General features: G+C 40.7%; 2 protein-coding genes and 1 long non-coding RNA gene across 4 annotated transcripts; all 3 read left to right on the forward strand.

Moving 5' to 3' along the window:
- Positions 1 to 1,852: 1,852 nt before the first annotated feature.
- LOC124869712 lies at positions 1,853 to 6,739 on the forward strand. Of its 2 annotated transcripts, XM_047367776.1 has the most exons (3): positions 1,853 to 1,925; positions 2,017 to 2,098; positions 3,978 to 6,739. In XM_047367776.1, the coding sequence occupies exon 3, from the start codon at positions 4,018 to 4,020 to the stop codon at positions 6,469 to 6,471; it is 2,454 nt and encodes an 817-aa protein (XP_047223732.1). In that variant the 5' UTR covers positions 1,853 to 1,925; positions 2,017 to 2,098; positions 3,978 to 4,017; the 3' UTR covers positions 6,472 to 6,739. The 2 variants fall into 2 exon arrangements, with proteins under 2 accessions (XP_047223732.1, XP_047223733.1); XM_047367777.1 differs by lacking the exon at positions 1,853 to 1,925 and having other exon boundaries at positions 2,050 to 2,099; positions 3,979 to 6,739.
- Positions 6,740 to 11,585: 4,846 nt separating this feature from the next.
- Positions 11,586 to 17,746, forward strand: LOC124869745. Its single transcript, XR_007038654.1, has 4 exons — positions 11,586 to 12,800; positions 13,111 to 13,172; positions 13,600 to 13,684; positions 17,381 to 17,746. It is a non-coding gene; the product is annotated as an uncharacterized LOC124869745 (long non-coding RNA).
- A 6-nt stretch (positions 17,747 to 17,752) lies between these two features.
- Positions 17,753 to 19,382, forward strand: LOC124870143. Its single transcript, XM_047368668.1, has one exon. It carries the CDS (start codon positions 17,919 to 17,921, stop codon positions 19,380 to 19,382), a length of 1,464 nt encoding a protein of 487 aa, XP_047224624.1. The 5' UTR covers positions 17,753 to 17,918.
- The last annotated feature ends 3,736 nt before the right edge of the window (positions 19,383 to 23,118 follow it).

A 23,118-nucleotide genomic window follows, 5' to 3' on the forward strand; every position in this document is an offset into this window, starting at 1 on the left:
TCTGGGCTCATGTGAACCAGAACTGAACAGAATCTGAAGAACTTGTTGTCTTTCACATTCATGTTTGCACAGAGAAATTTTGCTGTTGGTCTCATATGTCCTTTGGGGTTTTTCCCATAATAGGCTGAGCCCCCTGAGTTTAGGAAGGTAATTTAGTCATTTATACAAACAACCCTGGATCTATTTATTATGGACTGTTTATTTTCTAGGTATTTATTCATGTTTTTATTTTCAATGCAGAGAGTTAGGAAAAGGTGTCATTAAGGGCTGAACACGGTTACTATTTTTCTTATTTAAATTTTTGTTAACATTTATTAAGTTCATCATTTAATCTAAAAGTCAAATTTTTATTCAGGAATAGTGCATACCCCAAAGTAAAACACAAACAATGACATCCAATTTAAAGAAAAAATGGAGCTCTAAAAACTACTTAGAAAAGTACGTATTTTCTGGTGCTGCACGGTGGCGCAGCTGGTAGCACTGTTGCCTTGCAGCAAGAAGGTCCTGGGTTTGACTTCCGGCTGGGGGTCTTTCTGCATGGGGTTTGCATGTTCTCCTCGTGCAGGCGTTGTTTCTCTCCAGGGACTCCAGTTTCCTCCCACAGTCCAAAAACATGACTGTTAAGTTAACTGGTCTCTCTACATTGCCCTTAGGTGTGAATGAGTGTGTGTGTGGTTGTTTGTCCTGTGTGTGTCTGTGTTGTCCTGCGCTGGATTGGCGACCTGTCCAGGATGCACCCTGCCTCCCGCCCGTAGACTGCTGGAGATAGGCACCAGATAAGTGGTATAGAAGATGAATGAATGGTATTTATTTATTTTTAAGAAACAAATCATGGATATTTAGCATATTGAGAAAGTTGAACATGATGAGTTATTTAAAATAGACGTTTTCTCTCAATTATCCACCCATCCACTTGGCATATCATCGGAAGCCTTGCGGGGTCACAGGGGACTGGTATTTATCTCCACCAGCTGCAGGGTGTGCTGTTCACTGGTTTCCAGTCTACAACACAGAGATACACAGGACTGACAACCATGTATGCACAAAATAGCATGTGTGTTTTTGGACTCCTGAGCCAGTACCCAGAGAGAACTCACAGCTGCATGGGAAGAACGTGCAATCTGCACACACAAACCCTTGGCTGGGATTCAAACCCAGGATCTACATGCTGCAAGGCAACAGTGTTGACGACTGGAGTCAGTTTTTCAGAAAAAAATGTTCTTTATTTTTGTGTCTCTATAGGAGCAAACAGGTCAAGCCATGTGAACGTTCATCCAAACACAATCATAAGACCTTTGACTTTCTTTCTCTAACATTGGGAATTGTGTCTGGATCGTGTCTGTTCAAACTGTGCATTAGCTCCAACAGATGTGGCCTGTGCAAACAAACCATGACTGCGGTTTTCAGTCACAGTTTTAACTTAGTTACACGTTTATTTGTTTCGTTTTAATTGCCAATAAATTGTATATAACCACAATAAGCAACATGAGTGAATTAAACCTTTTTAGAGTTTTATTGTTAATTGGTTAATCAACAATGGATTCTAACCTGAACTAAAATGAATCTGTATGAACCTCAGTCCTGTTTTTAAATGATTATAAACATGATTTTAAACAGAGGTTCTGTGTTAAATACCCAGAACCTGCTCAGCTCTGCACTGTTTCACAGAAGTGGAACATTTACAATAAATGGGTGAGTGTCTAGAGGAAACCGTTCAAACATGTAGTATTTATGTCACTATGAACTTGGGTAACACCAAAAAGACAAAGAACTTTGATTTTTTTTACTTTTGAGAGTGAAAGTATGGGAGTGTGAATGTTTCATCAGTTCTTTCAGTTTTGTTCTGAAGCAAAGAATGAGGTTATAAAAGGAGCTTCAGTAAAGGAAAGCTGAACTCGTCCTCCGTTCTGAGACACAGACTGTTGGTAAGTTTCTGAACGTCTTCACTTTGACATTTTTAAACTAAATTCTGTTTGGCTATTTTTGTTGGATCCTGACAATAATCTGTTTCTACAGTTTGTGAATAAATGCAGTTTAGCCAAAGAGCAGCAAGAGAAGGTGAACCACAGAGAGCAGAAAAAACACAAACATAAGAAAGGTTTGTTTCTATCTATCTTCACTCCAGCAAGGACGTAACTTTGGGTCTAGCATGGGGGGGGGGTTAAGCTCTCTACCTAGTTGTTTATTTATTGAATCATTTACTTTTGTAAAAGGCTAATTTTCTGTTCCTGTTTCAGAAATTCATTCTAATATTTTTACTGTGATTACCATAACTTTCCAGTTTTTCTGTTCCACATCAGTTCAGTTATTAATAAAAAGCTGATTTTTACTTCATCTTTTGGTTTTAATTTTCTGTTAGTAGTTTAAGTGAAGGTTGAACCTCTTATAACTGGTGAAAAAAACATTTGGCTGAAGCAGATAATGACACGTTTAGTGATATTTAGAAAAGTCTTTCTGCTCTGTCCGTCCGACTAAAGTTGTTAGACTCAGAGAAACTATGTTTACGGTGGCTCAAATAAAAGTGCTTCTTTTCCCATCTATATAAATGACTTTTTTTATTTTTTATTTTACTCTCTCACTCTCTCTCCCACATCTGAGGCTCCATTGTCATACTTTCTTACATTTCTAAAAAGAAAACTGCTACCTTATTTTAAAGCACAATGTTAGAAAATTGGAGAGAAATTAGAGAGATTAGAATAAGGTTAGCTTATTCCAATCTCCAAAATTAGAATAAGATAACCCTTTAATTGCAGTGCATTTATTCAAAGGGAAAGATTCTACCGACAGACAGATCAATTGATCCTAGGGCTACTCCTAGGAGCGTCCTCTGGACCACGCCTATTTTTTATTTTATCATTTCTTTTCTTGTGGCCTTGTCACTCTATGGGAGCTGGGGTGTGGGTTAAAGGTGGCGCCGGCCCTAGTCTGGATTGATGGCTTGGACAGTCTGCCTGTATCAAGTTCAGAATGAAAGGGACCACCAGGGTCCGGGGGCTTGCCGGAACCTGGACCTGGGAGTATAGAGTGTGTATGGGGAGTGTGAATGAGAGTACAGGGTCCATTCTTGTATGGCTTTACATTGGCTATTTGCGTGTGAGTGTTTGTATATGTAAGTAAGAGGGTGGAAACGTGTGATTATGACTGCGTGTGCCTTTTTCTGTCAGATTGGATCTTGGACACTCCCCCCCCGCATGCATGCATGTTGGGCCTCTGCTTGGGAGGGGTGTGCTCTTGGGAGGGGTGTGCTCTTGGGCCTTTTCTAGGGTGTTGTATTCTCTTTATCCTAATTTCTTTCCTCTATTCTTGTCTCCTCTCCCGTTACCTTTTTGCCCTATCTCTATCCTTTCCTTGCTTCTTTTTTTCCCTTTCGTTTACATCTCTGTCCATTGCATTAGAAATGATGCCAAAGCAATTTCTGATAAAGCTTTTTAAATAATATCAAGCGGAGCATCACAGCAAAAGCTGTAATGCTTTACTTGTGGAAGTAAATTTTCTGGGCGTTGCCTTGGCTCTCAGACAACAATTATGAGTGCTACTCTGCCGGACAAAAAAAAAGTAAAGAATAAAGTAAAAAAGCTTTAGTTTAGTTCACTTTATAAAACTCGCAATATCTGTGACTCAAATAATTTTCGTGAAAAAATTATTTGTAAAATTTTGGAATTTTTTTCTCTATAGAATAGATTTACACAAATTAAAGGTTGAATTTTATTTATTAATTTTTTCTGTGTGAGATTATGTTGTTGCGATAAAAGCTGAGTTTATTTTACACATTTTTACCAGGGGTCCAATTAATGCTGCAGATGCTGCATATTTTAGATTTTCTGCTTTGGGTTCTAATCGTGTATTAAAATAATTTCAGTGTACCTAAATAGATGACCCGATTGACCATGATTAGACAGTGCGATATAAAAAAAAATGTTTTACTGTTTCAGAGGATTAAATCATTTGTATTGGTGTTTCCTTTTATTTCACTACAGGCAGACTGACAGCAAGGAAGAGTCAACACTGACAATCAAGATGTGCCTGACACTGACTATAACTCTACTCATCATTGTGGTTGTAATAATTTTGCTACCCTGGCTGAACATCGTCACGCTGGCAGATGTGTTCACATCCGGGAGGAACCTTTCAAAGTTGGTAATCCCAACATTAGATGATATGACGATATCAGGAGCTTTAACACTGACAGATACAGTGTTTTTCATAAGGTCAAACTCAATGACAACAATGTTCCTGGTTATTGTCTCTGTCATATTTAGTTTGCACTGGTTCGACATCATTACTTTGACACGATTCATCCCCTCAGGATTAAATAATACTAAAATTTCAAGAGCATTAGCAGTGACAATCACAGTGTTTCTCACTCTGTTGAACTCACTGACAACAACTCTCTCAGTTGCTGTAAATGTCATGCTTTGGGTCCATTGGCTGAACATCGTCACGCTGGCAGATGTGTTCACAGCAGGGAGGGATAGTTTAAAGTTGGTAATCCCAACATTAGATGATATGACGATATCGGGAGCTTTAACACTGACAGATACAGTATTTTTCATCATGTCAAACTCAATGACAACAATGTTCCTGGTTATTGTCTCTGTCATATTTAGTTTGCACTGGTTCGACATCATTACTTTGACACGATTCATCCCCTCAGGATTAAATAATCCTAACATTTCAGGAGCATTAGCAGTGACAATCACAGTGTTTCTCACTCTGTCGAACTCACTGACAACAACTCTCTCAGTTGCTGTAAATGTCATGCTTTGGGTCCATTGGCTGAACATCGTCGCACTGACAGACGTATTCATGTCGTTCACCATTGGATCAAAATACACAAAGACCTGCATTGATTCAAAGCCAGGAGCTAAACGACTGGCTGAAGTCGTTAAAGGAAAAAGCACTCTGCTTACATCACAAACAGGCCATCTCCCGCTTTACAAAATTACACTGGAAGAAAAACAAATCAGCATTAAAGGGTGCAAAAGTTTCAGTTTTGGAGAGAAATCCATGAACTGTAACCGAAACATCATTCTTCTTGGAGCCAAAGGTGCTGGGAAGTCCACTGTCATTAATGCGATGATAAATTACGTTCTAGGTGTTAGATGGGAGGACTCGTTTCGGTTTAAGTTAGTGGACGAAAGTCAAACAAAATCACAAGTTCACGGTCAGACACCAGAAATCACCGTGTACAAACTCTACCACCAGGAGGGTTTCAGAGTAAATTACTCACTGACTATTGTGGACACTCCAGGCTTTGGAGACACCGGAGGCATAGACAGAGACAAGGACATCACAGAACAGCTGCGTAGCCTCTTCGCTGATCAGGAAGGTGTCGGTGAAATTGATGCCGTGTGTTTTGTAGTTCAGGCCAATATAACTGAACTGACATCAACACAAACATACGTGTTTGATTCAGCACTCTCAATCTTTGGCAAAGATGTAGCAGAAAACATCCGGGTCCTGGTGACGTATGCAGACGAGCAGCAGCAACCAGTTCTAGAAGCCATCAGAGTGTCTGGTGTCCCATGTCCTAAAAGTAATGACGGTCTCCCAGTTCACTTCAGATTTAATAACTCAGTGCTGTTTGCTCACAACAAATCCTCAGTGATAAGACGCATGATTCGGCTCAACGAAGAGAAAACCTTTGAGTTTTGGAACATGGGGACAAAGAGCATGGCCGGTTTCTTTGCTAGTCTAAATCACGTCAGAACCATAAGGTTGACAATGACCAATGAGCTCCTGAAAGAAAGAAAGCATCTGGAAAGTACAGCTGAGGAGCTGCAGAAGCAGGTTAAACTCGGCTTGGCCAAGCTGCAGGATATTAGGGAGACCAATGAAAAACTCCAAGAGCACGAAGCAGAGATCAGGAAAAATGGGGACTTTGAGTTTCACGTCACTTTGAAAAAAGTTGAGCAAGTTGATATTTCTCACACTGGACAGTACATCACCAACTGTCTGCAGTGTTATGTTACCTGTCACTATCCTTGTGGTATACCTAATGATGATGGTAAAAGAGGATGTTCTGCAATGGGGCAGGACGGTTACTGTAGAGTGTGTCCAGGGAAATGTTTTTGGAATGTGCATTCTAACCAGAGGTTCAAATGGGAATATCTAGAAATTCATGAAAAAAGAACAGTGAAGGAGCTGAAAGAAAAATACGAGAAGGCCTGCGGGCAGAAGGTGACTTTGGAGGAGCTGATTAAAAACCTGCTGTCTGATTATAAATCTGTGCAGGATGATGTGATGAAACTGATCACAGAGGCTGCAAAGTGTCTGAACAGAATGAAAGAGATAATCCTGAACCCAAATCCCCTTACCACTCCAGAATATATCGACATGCTCATTAAAGGAGAGCAACAGGAGACCAAACTGGGCTGGAAGGAACGAGTTCAGGCTCTGATGAAAATAAAAGAACAGGCAGAGATCATAGCTAAAGTAGAGAAGGGAGAGGAGATTCTGGCTCATCAGTGATCTGCTGATGCCTTCAGAACAAATCTAAACTCAGACATGATAAACCAGCAACAGTTAAATATTTGCAATATTTCAATAGTTCCTCTTTATTGTTACATTTTTCACTTGTTTCATTCTGCTTTTAATAATAATTTTATATTATTTTGGTGTTGTTTTTTTTTCTTTTCTTTTTTTATATATCTTGGAGACCGTTAATGATTCTGTGTACCAGCTTCCTGCATGGGGTGGAAATGTATATTTGTTCTGCTTCTAATTCATGCAAATGGTACTGATGTTAAAACACATGATATGAACTGTTTTACTCTTTTCTGTGTTGTTGCATGGATGGAAAAATGAATGCAATTTATAGAAGATAAATTTTTATTTCAAACACAGACATCTTCTCCTCATTAAATCACAAATTGAATCTTTTGTTCATAGTGTTTCTTTATCATTGTGTGATGCATTAGACAATGCAGGCCCCTTGAAAAAGAAGGTAATCATTCATAGGAGGCTAGCTCCTTGGTTTAATTCAGAGCTGCGTACTTTAAAGCACAATGTTAGAAAATTGGAGAGAAAATGGCGCTCTACACACCTAGAGGATTCCTGCTTAATCTGGAAAAATAGCCTACTGTTGTATAAAAAGACACTTCATCAAGCTAGAACAGCTTATTTCTCATCATTAATAGAAGAGAACAAGAATAATCCAAGGTTTCTCTTTAGTACAGTTGCTAAACTTACACAGAGTCATAGCTCTGTTGAGTCATCCATTCCCTTAACTCTTAGCAGTCATGACTTTATGGGATTCTTCCAAAATAAAATTGATTCTATTAAAAATAAAATCTTTGACATACTCCTGAAGATGATTACTTCATCCTCAGCAAGTGAGACAACATTGGAAATAACTGCAGAACCTGATTTGTGTTTGGACTGTTCTGATCCAGTGGAGCTTCCTGAGTTATCAGAAATATTAGCTTCATCTAAACCTTCAACTTGTATGTTAGACCCAATCCCAACCAAATTATTTAAGGAAGTGTTCCCTCTGATTACCAGCCCCATTTTAGATATGATTAATCTATCTTTAGTAAATGGATCAGAACCACAGGCTTTTAAGGTAGCTGTAATTAAACCTTTACTTAAGAAACCTTCGCTTGATCGAGATGACTTGAAAAATTACAGACCTATATCCAATCTTCTGTTTGTATCTAAAATTCTTGAGAAAATAGTTGCTAATCAAATGTGTGAGCATTTATACAGCAATGACCTGTTTGAAGAGTTTCAGTCAGGTTTCAGAGCTCATCATAGCACTGAAACAGCTCTGCTGAAAGTCACTAATGATATTCTTATGGCCTCAGATAATGGACTTGTGTCTGTTCTGGTTCTGTTAGATCTCAGTACTGCATTTGATCCAGTCGATCATAATATTCTCTTAGAAAGGCTGGAATATGCTGTAGGGATCAGGGGAACAGCGCTAGGCTGGTTTAAATCTTATCTGTCTGACAGATTCCAGTTTGTTCATGTAAATGATAAATCATCTTTAAACTCCAGGGTTAATTGCGGAGTAACACAGGGTTCAGTACTTGGGCCAATTCTCTTTCCTATATATATGCTTCCAATAGGTCAAATTATCAGGCAGCATAGGATAAATGTTCACTGTTACGCTGATGATACTCAGCTTTACTTATCCATAAATCCTGATGAACCCAACCAGTTAGATAGACTACAAGCATGTCTTGAAGATATAAAAACTTGGATGACGTTAAATGTTTTGCTTCTAAATTCAGACAAGACAGAAGTTGTTGTCTTTGGACCGGAGTCTTTAAAAAAGAAACTGCTTAGTCAATCACTTAACCTGGATGGCATTAAATTGACCTCTGATAATAAAGTAAAAAACCTTGGTGTTATCTTTGACCAGGACATGTCATTTAAATCCCATATTAAACAGGTTTCTAGGATTTCCTTCTTTCATCTCCAGAACATTGCCAAAATTAGAAATATCCTGTCCAGGAGTGACGCTGAAAAACTAGTCCATGCATTTGTTACTTCAAGGCTGGACTATTGTAATTCTTTACTATCAGGATGTCCACAAAATGCAGTTAAAAGCCTTCAGCTGATTCAAAATGCTGCAGCGAGAGTTTTGATGAAAATTAAAAAGAGAGATCATATTTCTCCTATTTTAGCTTCCCTTCATTGGCTCCCTGTTAAATCCAGAATAGAATTTAAAATTCTCCTCCTCACATATAAAGCCCTTAATGATCTAGCTCCATCATACATCAGAGATCTGATTGGTCCATATGTTCCTAACAGAGCACTTCATTCTCAGACTGCAGGTTTACTGGTGGTTCCTAGAGTCTCTAGAAGTAGAATGGGAGGCAGATCCTTTAGTTATCAGGCTCCTCTCCTGTGGAACCAGCTCCCAGTTTTAGTCCGTGAGGCAGACACCATGTCTACTTTTAAGGCTAGGCTTAAAACTTTCCTTTTTGATAAAGCTTATAGTTAGAGTGGCTTAGTTTATCCTGAACTATCTCTGTAGTTATGCTGCTATAGGCTTAGGCTGCTTGAGGACATAATGACCACTTTCACTCTCTTCGCTAGATTCTCACACTACTCTCCAATTTTGCATTATTTGCTGTTATTTCAGCTTTTAACTTTGTTCTCTCTCTTTTCTCTTCCTAGAAGCTACACCTGGCCTGACTCTGTGTCTACTTGTGACATCTTTCTGGAGAGGGGCATCGTCCAAGCTTCTGCTGGCAACAACTTAATGCTCATCCTCTACAGATGATCCACATAGCCCTGTCTTTCAGTGTTTAACCCTTTCTCTCTCCTAGACATGGCTACTGACTGAGCTTCTACTGTAACAAACGCTATTTGCTCTCTTTCAGACTCTAACCTTGAAAACTGGCTCAGAGATTATCTGTTCTTTCTTTCTAGATGAAATGACTAAAGGAGCTACATGCATTAACATTTACTTTTCCTTCCCATAGAAAGTACTCCTGGATCAGTGCTTCTTTGTTCTTTTTGTGTCGCTGCTCTGTTCTCTCTAACCCCCAGTCGGTCGTGGCAGATGGCCGCTCACACTGAGCCTGGTTGTGGTTCTGCTGGAGGTTTCTTCCTGTTAAAAGGGAGTTTTTCCTCTCCACTGTCACTACATGCATGCTCAGTATGAGGGATTGCTGCAAAGTCAACGCCAGTGACTGTCCACTGTCTCTACATGCTCATCCAGGAGGAGTGAATGCAGCAAGTCACTGACTGGATGCAATCTGCTGGGTTTCCTTAGACAGAAACACTTTTTATCCAATTTGAATAAATAACTGAATCTGACTGAACTGTTCAATGGTTAGGATTAATTGGAATGTATGAACCTGACTGTTGTGAAGTGCCTTGAGACAACATGTGTTGTGAATTGGTGCTATATAAATAAACTGAATTGAATTGAATCCGCTGGTTACTCTGCTTTGAGGGGCGGAGAATCAGACTCGTATCCTAGTGTTGCCACACTTCAAAATACCCCAGTTAAAATCAAAGGGAGAGTAACTTTATTGATCCCCTCGGGGATCAATAAAGTATCTTTGAATTGAATTGAATTGAATTGAACTAGTTGTGTTTCATGTTATTTTGCTGAATTACTACAACACAGTACAGCTCGAAAACACAGCTTATGTTCAGAGATTTCACTGACACTACACGAGAGCGCATGCGTGCTTACCTCCAAAACAGAACGGTTGCTAAGGACATTGGTGCGTTCGATTTAATAGGCTGGGAGATTTTACACAGGTGGTGCACATACATAAAACAACGCTGCATGCATTAGGACAGGATGAACAATTAATCAATTGGATCTTTTATTAACCCCAGCTCCTCTGAACAGCACAAGTTTGGATCAAGTGTTTATTATGTAGGCCTAAGCAGCAGTGGTAAAAGTAGTTTTAAATTCTTTCCAGTACTCAGGTATATGGGGTTACTAAAAGATCCAACGTTAGAAGGTAATATTTGTAGTAATAGTTAATATATATTTAAAACCAATGTTCCTGAAGACAAGTGACCTGTACCATCATAAGTGTTGATTGCAACAAATACAACAGGAGGAAACAAAACAAATACAAAATAAGTTAAGGAAGTTTTGAAAAAATAAATCCCGCAAACATAGAACAGCAAAATTGAAACTATTTCAGGAGCTGCAAATGTTTGTTAATCCTAATCTCACTGAGTCACATACCATAAAGAAAACTCTGGCACCAGCTCTTCTTCATTTCTAAGTAAACAGACATTTCCTGGTGCAACACAGTTATTTGAAATTGTCGATGGGATCATTTTAATTAATAAATTTATCCTCATCCAGATGTTTACTGTCAGCTCTGGGTTAAAGAAACTGAGAAATGGTCACAAAGGCAGTTCACCGTGTTTCTTTGGCACAAGCCTGACAGTGAAGGAAGAACGTTCTGTATTGAATCTGGTGGAGAACACTGTGCAGAAAACAAAGAACCCAAAGGAGTTATTGAGTTTATCAGCATAGAAAGCGTAAGAGCTCAACCTGTTATACATATTTATTTATTACATGTGTTATTTTGTATTAATACATTAATGATTGTAAAAAACCTACTCACTGGAGCTCACACAGAAAGAAAAACGTGAAAGTATCATAGTGAATTTAAAAAACAATTGAATTATAGGCAACATACTTCCTCAGGAAGAGAGATTGCTGCCAAGTCATTGACTGAGTGCATCTGGAGGGGCTTCAATAGAAAACATTTCACAGATTAGATTAATAAACTGAATTTGATTGCTTTGTGTTATGACTGGGATTAAAATGTCAGAATAACTGGTTTGATCTGACTTCATATTTCTGAACATAAATTAAATCTGTGTGTCCTTAAAGTGCGCTGAGATGACATTTATTGTGAATTGGTGCTTTATAAATGAACTGAAACGATCTAAACATTAATGGTCACTCAATCATAACTATTATTACATTTAGTTTTATTTTCTGCTGACTGGACAAATGGCAGGTTGAACATTTCTCATAAAACCTTTTAATTATTTTTATTTAACTCAAAATGAAAGTTGGTTTTCATTAAAAAGTTCAATTTAATTCAGTTTTATTTATATAGGGTCAATTCACAACACACGTCGTACAGAGCAGAGACACAAAGTGAACAGAGAAGCACTGATCCAGGAGTACTTTCTATGGAAGGAAAAGTAAAATGTTAAAGAATGTAGCTCCTTTAGTGGCTTCATCTAGGTAAGAAAGACAGATAAACTCTAAGCCAGTTTTCAAGTTTAGAGTTTGAAAATGAGCACATACAGTTAGTCACAGTAAAGCTCAGTCAGTAGCCATGTCTAGGAGAAGAATAGGTTTAAACACTGAAGACAGGTCCAAGTGTATCATAGAAGGTGAGCATTAAGTTGTTGCCAGCAGAAACTTGGACGATGCCTTCCTCCAGGGAGGTGTCACAGGAAGACACAGAGTCAGGCCAGGTGTAGCTTCTAGGAAGAAAATAAAAGAGATAACATAAAGTTAAAAGCTGAAATAACAGCAAATAATGCAAAATTGGAGAGTAGAATGAGAATGTAGCAAGTTGAGGAAGTTATTTTCAAAATGTTAATCAGAGGTACCAAACAGACCAGTGTTGAGAATTTAAAGTATTGCTATGTAAAGATGTGTTCTTCCTGGTACAGCTGCTGAACCACTTACTAGAGTTTTCATAGAAAGTCAGAGATTTAAATGTAGATCAGGATTGTTCTGGTGGATTTATTTATATTAAACTGTTAATTTCTCCTGAACCAGAATCAACTGAATGACTAAAGACTTCAGAGGACATTACTATATCTGTTAAAGTTTACAGTGATACTATTAATGAAAACAAACAATATGCATAAAGTCCAAAATACCTACACACCTTAATCCAGTTTCCTCAACCAAACTTTGGAGCCAGTCACTACTTTAAGGTACAAAAACATCCATCAATTTAGCCTCCTAGAGTTAATCCAGCATAAGTTTTATTCTTAACCCTGTTTAAAAGATATTTTATTGCACTGACAACACTAAAAATACCTCCAACTCTTCTGAGCCCTACACTGCAGAGTCTCAGGAGGTTTCTACTAAAAATTATTCACACTGGATGCTTTGTGATGCTCTCTCTAAAGGAAGTATACGAAGGTTTCACTTGCTTGGGGAAAAACGGATCTCACATATTTCTTTACAAAGTTGGATGAGAGCCAGAAAAGGTGTAATGATTTTTGTTTCATTCTGAGTAGAACTAGGTGTGTGTTGGCGAGTCTTTGTATATAAAAAGGAGCAACTGTAAAAGATCGTAGAGCTCATCCTCATGTTCTCTGAAGAATAGTTGGAGGTAAGTGACAATGATGAATTGGTTTCTTCAACATGATGTAGGACATGGCACAGCTTAGTCAGTTGATTGGGCCATTAGCAGGGCTCTGTAGAACCTGACTACATGCTGAGGAGGTCATTTAGCCAGTTGCTTCAGGTGTGTTGGACAAGGGACACATCTAAAAGTAGCAGAACATCAGTTCTTGAGGACTGGAGTTAAACGCCCCTGATTTAGGGGAGGTGTCACTACGTTTGCTTGGCTAATCTTATTTCATTAAACAAATCTCATCCTCACTGTGACTAATTTTCCCATGTTTTTGTGAAATGTGCAGTTTATCAAACCTCAGCATCCTGCAGAACCTGAACCACAAGGAGTGGAGAAGACTCAACAAAGGTTTGCACCACTTTATTTTATTCTATGCAATTTCTATGCAATTCGCTTTATAAGCTTTTTGCTTCTGCCTATATACCCTTTTCAGACTTTTTGTTTTATTTTGTTACAAGGACATATATTGTATGTTTGTTTCTTTGTAAAAAAAAAAAAAATGTGTCTGAATAAAAGAATTTCTTTTTTAAATGCATAAATCAGCTGTTGGCAAAGTGATGCTGTGGTTGAACATGAAGCTCACAAGGATCAAACTAAATTTAACATTCATTCCTCTTATAGAAAGCAAGTAAAGCCTTAACTGTTGGACTTTATGTGTCTGATATTTTCTATTTTTACAATTTCCTGATTTCATTTAGAAATATCTTTACATGATGTACCCTCACAGCAGAACAATAAGACATAAACTGGTTCTGTGTTTGTTCTTGTTTCTCAGGAATTAGTCAGACCCTGACTGGAAGTCCAATCAACAATTTGAGATCATTTGGATCTGCAAGTTGTGTTTCCAAATCCCAAGCAAGGTTTGTTCTGATTCATCTTTAACTCAACAGACTCACTTTAAAAAAGAATTAATCATTAGCATTGGTTATTCTGCAGGTGAGTTACTTGCTGCAGTAAAGACCAAATATCTGCATGACTGGCATTAACCTGCTGAAAACTAAAAATATATCTCACAGGACTTTAATTTCTATTTAGTTCCACTGAGCAAAACTCGACATTTCAAAATCAGCTGTCATAAAGTCAGCTTAGACATACAGTCATATTCAGTATATTAGAATAATATTGAAGTTCATTTATTCCTGTAACTCCATCACTGAGTGAAAGACGTTATATAGATTAATTACTCACTGATTGATGTTTTGAAATATTTATTTCTGTTAATTATTTTTGCTCACAGCTAATTAAAACACATTAAAGATCAGTATATTACATCAGACCAATAAAACATCATTTAATGTAGAAATGAGGTCTTAATGAAAAGTATGTTCAATACCTGTTCAAGGGTACTTTTAATGTGACAAACAAGCCTCATTTCAGCTCATATTCTAATTTACTGAGTATGTATAATTTGTCTTCATTTGCACCCTAACGTGACAAGAGCTTCCAAAGAAATTCACCTTTTATCACAGTAACATAATTTCACATTGAGCCAAATAAAACCTTTAGTCTGAGTTCATTTATTCTGTGACAACAAAACCCCACATTAAGACTCACACTCGTCGTCTTCTGCTTATCCGGGACCGAATGGCGGGGGCAGCAGACTGAGCAGAGACATCCACTCTTTCCTCTCCCCAGACACTTCCTCCAGCTCCTCGGGTGGGAGCCCAAGGCGTTCCTAGGCCAGACGTGACACAGAGTCCTTCCAGCGTGTCCTGGGCCATTCCCTGGGCCTCCTCCCAGTGGTACGTGCCTGGAAAGCCTCCTGGGGGAGGCGTACTGGAGGCATTCCAAAAAGATGCCCAAGCCATCTTTACTGACTTCTCTAAATGTGGAGGAGCAGCAGCTCTACTCCAAGCTCCTCACGGATGGCCGAGCTCTTCACCTCGTCTCTAAGGGAGTGCCCAGCCACCCTGCGGAGGAACCTCATTTCATCCTCTTGTATCCGAGATCTTATTCTTTCAGTCATGACCAGTGAGGGTAGGAACGTGGACTAACTGGTAAATCGAGAGCTTCGCCTTTCGGCTCAGCTCTCTCTTCACCCTAACGGATTGCAGAGCATCCTGATTACTGCAGCAGCTGCACCGATCCTTCTGTCAATCTCCTGCCCTATTCTCCCCTTATTCGTGAACAAAATCCTGGGATACTTAAACTCCTCCACTGGAGGCAGGAGCTTCCCTCCAACCTGAAGAGGGCAAGCCACCCTCGGTTCGACTTAGTGCCAGCAGGGACACATGAGGGACACGGTCAAAGGCCTACTCCAGGTCCACAAAACACATGTGGACCAGTTGTGCAAATTCCCATGAACCCTCGAGCACACTGCAGAGGTTGTAGAGCTGGTCCAGTGTTTCACAGCCGGTCTGAAAACCACACTGCTCCTCTTGAAGCTATCAGCCGGAGTCTCCTCTCCAACACCCTGGCATAGGATTTCCCAGGGAGGCTGAGGAGTGTGAACCCGCTATAGTTAGAACACACCCACCGGTCACCCTTCTTGTGAAGGGGGACCACCACCCCAATCTGCCAGTCCAGAGGCACTGTCCCTGACCGCCACGAAATGTTAAAGAGGCGTGCCAGCCACGACAGCCCCACAACATCCTGGGACTTGAGGTACTGAGGGTGGATCTCATCCACCCACCAAAGCCTTGCCACCAATGAGCTTTTTAACTACCTTGGTGACTTTATCCTGGGTTATGAACGAGTCCAACTCTGAATCCCCAATCTCGTCTTCCACCAGGGGAAGATATGACAGCAGGATTAAGGAGATCCTCAAAGTACTCCCACTGCCTGGTAATGTCCCCCGTAGAGGTCAGCAGCTCTTCACCCCCACTGTACACAGTGTTGGCAAAGCACTGCTTCCCTCCCCTGAGGTACCGGACGCATTGCCAGAATCGCTTTGAGGCCGACTGGTAGTCTTTCTCCATGGCCTCAACAAACTCCTCCCAAGTGTTTTCCTCTACCACCACCCGGGACACAGCATGCTTGGCCTCAAGGGACCCTTTAACTGCCTGAGGAGTCCTACAATCCAACCACAACTGATAGGACTCCTTCTTCAGCTTGACAGCATCCCTTTCTGGCAGTGTCCACCACCGGATTTGGGGATTGTGGGCACGACAGGCACCGCAGACCTTACGGCCACAGCCATGGGCGGCAGCATCGACAATAGAGGAGGAGAACACAGTCCACTTGGACTCTTATGTCTCCAACCTCCCCCAGAATCTGGTCAAAGCTCTTCCGGTGGTGGGAGTTGAATACCTACCTGGCCAAGGGTTCTGCCAGACGTTCCCAGCAGACCCTGACTAGGTCCGAAGATACAACTACAAAGTCAGTCATCGACCTCCTGCCTAGGGTGTCCTTCTACCACGAGCACTGATGAACACACTTATGTTTGAACATTATGTTCATTATGGACAATCCATGAGTGGCACAGTAGTCCAAAAAATTAAACACCGCTTGGGTTACGAATGGGGAGGCCATTTCTCCCAATCGCTCCCCTCCAGGTGTCACTGTTGTTTCCCACGTGGACACTGAAGTCCCCCAGCAGAATGAGAGAGACCCTGAGAGGGGCACTGTCCAGCACCTCCGACAGGGATGGTAAGAAAGAAGAGTACTCTGCACTGCTGGTCGGCCTGTAGGCCAAAACAACACTTAGAGACCTCTCCCTGACCCAAAGGCGCAGGGATGCGACCCTCTCATCCACTGAGGCAAACCCCAACATGAGGCGGCGAAGCCGGGCGAGCGACAAACAAACCCACTCAATTCCGCCGCCTCTCCCCACCGGCCACTCCAGAGTAGAAGATAGTCTAACGTCTCTCAAAGAGTTCCAGAGTCTAGCTTGTGTGTGGAGGTGAGCTCGGCATCTAGCCAATATCTCTCGACCTCCCGCACAAGCTCAGACTCTTTCCCCCCAGCGAAGTAACATTCCACGTCCATAGAGTCAGGTTAACCATCGGACATGGGGTTGTTGAGGTCTCCGCCGTCGACCGCTGCCTGGTCCTCTTAGCACCGGTCCCTCATGGTTCCCCCTGCAGTTTGTGGGCCCACTGGGGGATGGCCCAGCATCACTAACCCGGCCATTAGGCACTCGCTGACAAATCCCGACCCCAGTCCTGGCTCCAGGGTTGGGCCCTGGCTCCGCTGTACTGGGCAAAGTCACGTGTCTCATTGTACTAGTCCTCATGAAAGCTTCTGAACTGCTTTTTGTCTGACCCTTCTTCAGAGTCTGTTTGCTATGGGAGACCCTACCAAGGGCATTTAAACCCCGAAAAACATAGGACCTAGGATCATTTGAGCACTTAAACACCTCCACCACGTTAAGGTGGCGGTTGAAGGAGGGGCCCACATTAGGAAATTTATACAATCGGCAGTAAAAAAGTTTAGTTAGGTTCAAACCTTTTAACATGTTTATTAGGCAAGACCATAATCACATGGTTAGTTTGTCAGTGTCTAAGAAAAACTATTTTATTGTACCTGTATGACTCACCTGAGGATCGATTAAATAAAGAAGAAACTGTTTTTTAGTTTTGCCATTTTTTTGACTGTTTTCTTATGTTCGACTACAGGCAGACTGACACCAAAGAAGAATCAACTCTGACAATCAAGATGTGCCTGTTACTGATAACAACTCTCCTCCTTGTTGTGGTTGTTGTACTTTTGTTACACTGGAAGAACATTATCACTCTGACAGATTTACTCGCAGCAGGAAAGAGAGTTTCAGATGTAGTCATCCCAGCATTAGATGATCCTAAGATATCAGGAGCGCTAACACTGACTGTCACAGCATTCTTCATTTTGTCAAGTTCACTGACAACAACTCTGTTGGTCATTGTTACTGTAACACTTTGGTTACATTGGTTCAACATCCTTCCACTGAAACATTTATTCATATTAACTTCAGATTTTTACCAGTCAGTCACTGTGGGACTAAATCAGACCTGCATTGATTCAAAGCCAGGAGCTAAACGACTGGCTGAAGTCGTTAAAGGAAAAAGCACTCTGCTTACATCACAAACAGGCCATCTCCCGCTTTACAAAATTACACTGGAAGAAAAACAAATCAGCATTAAAGGGTGCAAAAGTTTCAGTTTTGGAGAGAAATCCATGAACTGTAACCGAAACATCCTGGTTCTTGGAGCCACAGGTGCTGGGAAGTCCACTGTCATTAATGCGATGATAAATTACGTTCTAGGTGTTAGATGGGAGGACTCGTTTCGGTTTAAGTTAGTGGACGAAAGTCAAACAAAATCACAAGTTCACAATCAGACACCAGAAATCACCGTGTACAAACTCTACCACCAGGAGGGTTTCAGAGTAAATTACTCACTGACTATTGTGGACACTCCAGGCTTTGGAGACACCGGAGGCATAGACAGAGACAAGGACATCACAGAACAGCTGCGTAGCCTCTTCGCTGATCAGGAAGGTGTCGGTGAAATTGATGCCGTGTGTTTTGTAGTTCAGGCCAATATAACTGAACTGACATCAACACAAACATACGTGTTTGATTCAGCACTCTCAATCTTTGGCAAAGATGTAGCAGAAAACATCAGGGTCCTGGTGACGTATGCAGACGAGCAGCAGCAACCAGTTCTAGAAGCCATCAGAGTGTCTGGTGTCCCATGTCCTAAAAGTAATGATGGTCTCCCAGTTCACTTCAGATTTAATAACTCAGTGCTGTTTGCTGACAACAAATCCTCAGTGATAAGACGCATGATTCGGCTCAACGAAGAGAAAACTTTTGAGTTTTGGAACATGGGGACAAAGAGCATGGCCGGTTTCTTTGCTAGTCTAAATCACGTCAGAACCATAAGGTTGACAATGACCAGTGAGGTCCTGAAAGAAAGAAAGCATCTGGAAAGTACAGCTGAGGAGCTGCAGAAGCAGGTTAAACTCGGCTTGGCCAAGCTGCAGGATATTAGGGAGACCAATGAAAAACTCCAAGAGCACGAAGCAGAGATCAGGAAAAATGAGGACTTTGAGTTTCACGTCACTTTGAAAAAAGTTGAGCAAGTTGATATTTCTCACACTGGACAGTACATCACCAACTGTCTGCAGTGTTATGTTACCTGTCACTATCCTTGTGGTATACCTAATGATGATGGTAAAAGAAGATGTGACGCAATGGGGCAGGACGGTTACTGTACAGTGTGTCCAGGGAAATGTTTTTGGAATGTGCATTCTAACCAGAGCTTCAAATTGGAATATCTAGAAATTCATGAAAAAAGAACAGTGAAGGAGCTGAAAGAAAAATACGAGAAGGCCTGCGGGCAGAAGGTGACTTTGGAGGAGCTGATTAAAAACCTGCTGTCTGATTATAAATCTATGCAGGATGATGTGGTGAAACTGATCGCAGAGGCTGCAAAGTGTCTGAACAGACTGAAGGAAATAGCCCTGAACCCAAATCCCCTTACCACTCCAGAATATATTGACATGCTCATTAAAGGAGAGCAACAGGAGTCTAAACCAGGCTGGAAGGAACGAGTTCAGGCTCTGATAAAAATGAAAGAAAAGGCAGAGATCATAGCTAAAATAGAGAAGGGAGAGGAGATCCTGGCTCATCAGTGATCTGCTGATGCCTTCAGAACAAATCTAAACTCCAGCTCAGACAAGATTGTTGAAAAACCAACAGTGATAAAGACAAACTACCAGTTTAACAAAACCTTCAAGTTGGAGCATATATAAAGCTGTTACAGTTTGCTTGACTCACTTCTCATTCACCAGTTTATTCTTAGGGCATTTTAAACAAATTCCTGCTAATTTTCTGACTGAACAGTCTATAACTAACCTATAACATCCTCTGTATGCAATGTTGGAGCCAGTTGGCCTAAACGTTAACATGATTTTGTCTCAAAAGATGAATTGGTCAGTCACATAAACTGTAGTGGCTTCATGCGTTCTGTCCGCCGAGAGGATTCATTTGATTTTTGGTTTAATCGCATAGAGCAAAGAAAGTGGGACAACACATTTAATTTAAGAAGGGATGAAAAAGATACCTTTTGTTTTTATCTGCTTTTCTTTTTTGCTTATTGTTTCGGTTTAAGTAATTTTAGGGTAATCTGTGTCTTTTTAGAGAACCCAAAAGCCTTATTTTGTTAATATGGGCAATTTAATGTTTTATTTTATCATTTTTCTTTAGGGTTTCTTAATGTTTTATGTTTTAAGATTTTTTAAATTTTAAGTTTAAGCAAATATAACTTTTATAAAACACGTGATGTGAACTGCACTGCAATTTACTGTGTTGATAGAAAATATATTGTAATAAATAAAATATATATATATTCCTTATTTTACACACATCTGGTCATTAACTCTTTTTTTTTTTACCTTGAAATCAATTCTATCACATATTAGATTACAAAGGTTCCTTTGCTTTTTTGGTTTAATAAAAAAAATTGTTTTCGAACTGCCAAAAAATGGATTCAGTTGAGCAACAACAATTTTAAAAAATCAAAAGAAAATCATTAATTCAGAGCAGTAAAAGGTAAATCAGTATAAAGTGTATTATTCCAGTACAATCAATCCTAATTGATTGATTGATTGAAAATGTTGTGTGTCACATAAACCTGCTTTTATAAAGATACTGTGAAATCTGAAGATCTCTTCCTGTTAACAGGTTTTAGTTACAAGCTCCTTTCTAATCAGTGATTTTGTTCTCAATCTAAACCTCGATCTCATGTTTTAATGGAAACTTGGTTCAGCCAGAATAATAATGCAGCAATATTAATTTATTTTTAGAATATTTCCAGGATTAAAGGATTAATGTTCCAGCAGGATCTTGAAAAACTCATTAATCTGGAACAAACTTCCAGAAAACTGCAGAAATGCTGAATGCCTGAGTTTTTTTAAATCAAGGTTAAAAACCTGTTTAGAGTTGCTTTTAATTGTTCTAAAATTACTGATATGGGTTTATACTGGAGATAAAAGGTGAATTAGGATTTTCCACCTTTGGACAGGACAGTGAGAAAAAGTCCACTGTCCACAATGAGGACTCCTCGGAGGGACAGCAAGAAGCATAAACCCAAAAAGGAAGACTGCCGGAAGGTCGTCCCGAAAAGGCACAGAGCTTAGGTGGATGGCCATAAGGCCGGCAACATAGGAGCAGGGACCTAGGAGGCCGGCAACAAAGAAGCAGGGGTCTAAAGGGGTGGCAACGCAGGAGCAGGGATCTAGGGGGCTGGTGATGGCAGAGATGAGGATCTGGAGGCTGGCTGTGGTGGTGGTGCATGAGAAACCCACAGAGAATCCAGGGTGGCGACTAGATGTGGGAGTGGCGTTGGAACCTTGGAGGTTGGCGGCGGCGGCTGAGAAGGAACCTTGGAGGCACACTGAGGATCATAGAGGACCCTCTGGGAGTCTGGTTTGGAGGTCGGCCATGGAGGGTGGAGGACCAGGAGAACCCACGAAGAACCCTGTCAGGTGGTTGACTGAGAGGTTGAAACTTGAACCCACTGAGGACCTTGGGAGATTTGTACCCACTGAAGAGCTCGAGAGACTTGAATTCACGATGGAGCTCGGGAGACTTGGAACCACGGTAGAGCTTTAGGGAGCACCGGGAAGGCCCTGAAGAGTGGTGCAGGAAGTGCTGGATCTGCAGTGGAATTTCTGGAGACTGAGCCTGGTCCACCTGGACGGCCTCGTTGTGGGAGTCAGGAGACGGAGGTTGTTCGTCCTCAAAACACTGTGAGACGTACACGTTGACTCTCAGTGAAAGAGCTCGAAGCATCTCGCTGACCTTCAGAAGCAGAAGATAAGACGTCTGGCTGAACCTTAAAGCTACCTTTAAGGTTCAGCCAGACCTTTAGAGTTTAAACTAGGGGCCCAAGATTTACTTTTTGTATGTCCTGATGGGCTAAAAATGAGTTAAATGTGATAAAAACCTGGAGTGGGGCTGATTGTTTAAAATCCTTCAAGTGGTGCTTTTAAATTTTTATATCTCTACATCAAAGTGTACCAAGGGTCTGCAGGTTAGGAGCACTTGGAGGCTTGTACCAGACAAACCATCCAATGGTATAATGACATAAGCAGTATGCAATGTGCAGTAATGCAGGAAACATGCCAGGAAACACAGGCAAACTGGCTGATGGCTCCCAAGCTAAATCTGTGAAGAGAAGTTCAGCAAGACTGCAAGAAAACATCTTTACCTGTGATAAATTCGTAATTCAGCAGCTGTGCCCTAGCTTTGGCTTTTAAGAAGAAAATTTAACTGGTTGTAAACCTAACACAAAACTAAAAATGGTTTTAATACTCTGCTAACGTTTCAGGTAAGTATTCTGTCCTAAATGGGATAACATGTTTTATCTTAGTATTTATTATAGTAGAGTTATATCTATATATTGGTTTTCCCCTTAAAAAGAGTTGTATGAGCTCAGGTAAGTTAGGCCTGCTTAGGCCCACGGGTGAAGGAGAGGCGGTAAGGGTTGGTTCTGCGTCCCACTAAATGATTATGCGCCTGTACGCAGTACCGGGAAGAAGGTAGAACGGCTGTCTGCTATGAAGCCGTCATCCAGAACCAGTTATGGCTGCAAAAACGAGCACAGAAACTCCCAAGCACACAAAGAAGATCAGATCCACTACCAATAGGCAGTCTAAAACACAACTTATTCTGTTTATAAATATAGCTTTTTTTCCTTGTTCCAAATTGTTTCTGAACTGTTCTGCTATGTTGGACCCTCAATGCTCTTGCTTGGCTTCTCTCCCCTCAGAGCTCGAAGCTTTTGTGAAAGGCTAGCCTTTGAAACGTGCACCGCTACATTAATGTCTGTCTGCTTGCTTCAAAATACCCCAGTTAAAATCAAAGCGAGAGAAACTAGTTGTGTTTCATGTTATTTTGCTGAATTACAACAACACAGTACAGCTCGAAAACACAGCTTATGTTCAGAGATTTCACTGACACTACACGAGAGCGCATGCGTGCTTACCTCCAAAACAGAGCGGTTGCTAAGGACATTGGTGCGTTCGATTTAATAGACTGGGAGATTTTACACAGGTGGTGCACATACATAAAACAACGCTGCATGCATTAGGACAGGATGAACAATAAATCAATTGGATCTTTTATTAACCCCAGCTCCTCTGAACCGCACAAGTTTGGATCAAGTGTTTATTATGTAGGCCTAAGCAGCAGTGGTAAAAGTAGTTTTACATTCTTGCCAGTACTCAGGTATATGGGGTTACTAAACGATCCAACGTTAGGTGGTAATATTTGTAGTAATGGTTAATATATATTTAAAACCAATGTTCCTGAAGACAAGTGACCTGTACCATCATAAGTGTTGATTGCAACAAATACAACAGGAGGAAA

The sequence above is a fragment of the Girardinichthys multiradiatus genome, chromosome 6, assembly GCF_021462225.1.
Source record: "Girardinichthys multiradiatus isolate DD_20200921_A chromosome 6, DD_fGirMul_XY1, whole genome shotgun sequence".
Taxonomy (NCBI): Eukaryota; Metazoa; Chordata; class Actinopteri; order Cyprinodontiformes; family Goodeidae; genus Girardinichthys; species Girardinichthys multiradiatus.

Excerpts from the sequence above, each read along its gene's own strand:
- LOC124869712 (XM_047367776.1), top strand. The coding sequence starts at position 4,018 with ATGTGCCTGACACTGACTATAACTCTACTCATCATTGTGGTTGTAATA.
- LOC124870143 (XM_047368668.1), top strand. The coding sequence starts at position 17,919 with ATGAACTGTAACCGAAACATCCTGGTTCTTGGAGCCACAGGTGCTGGG.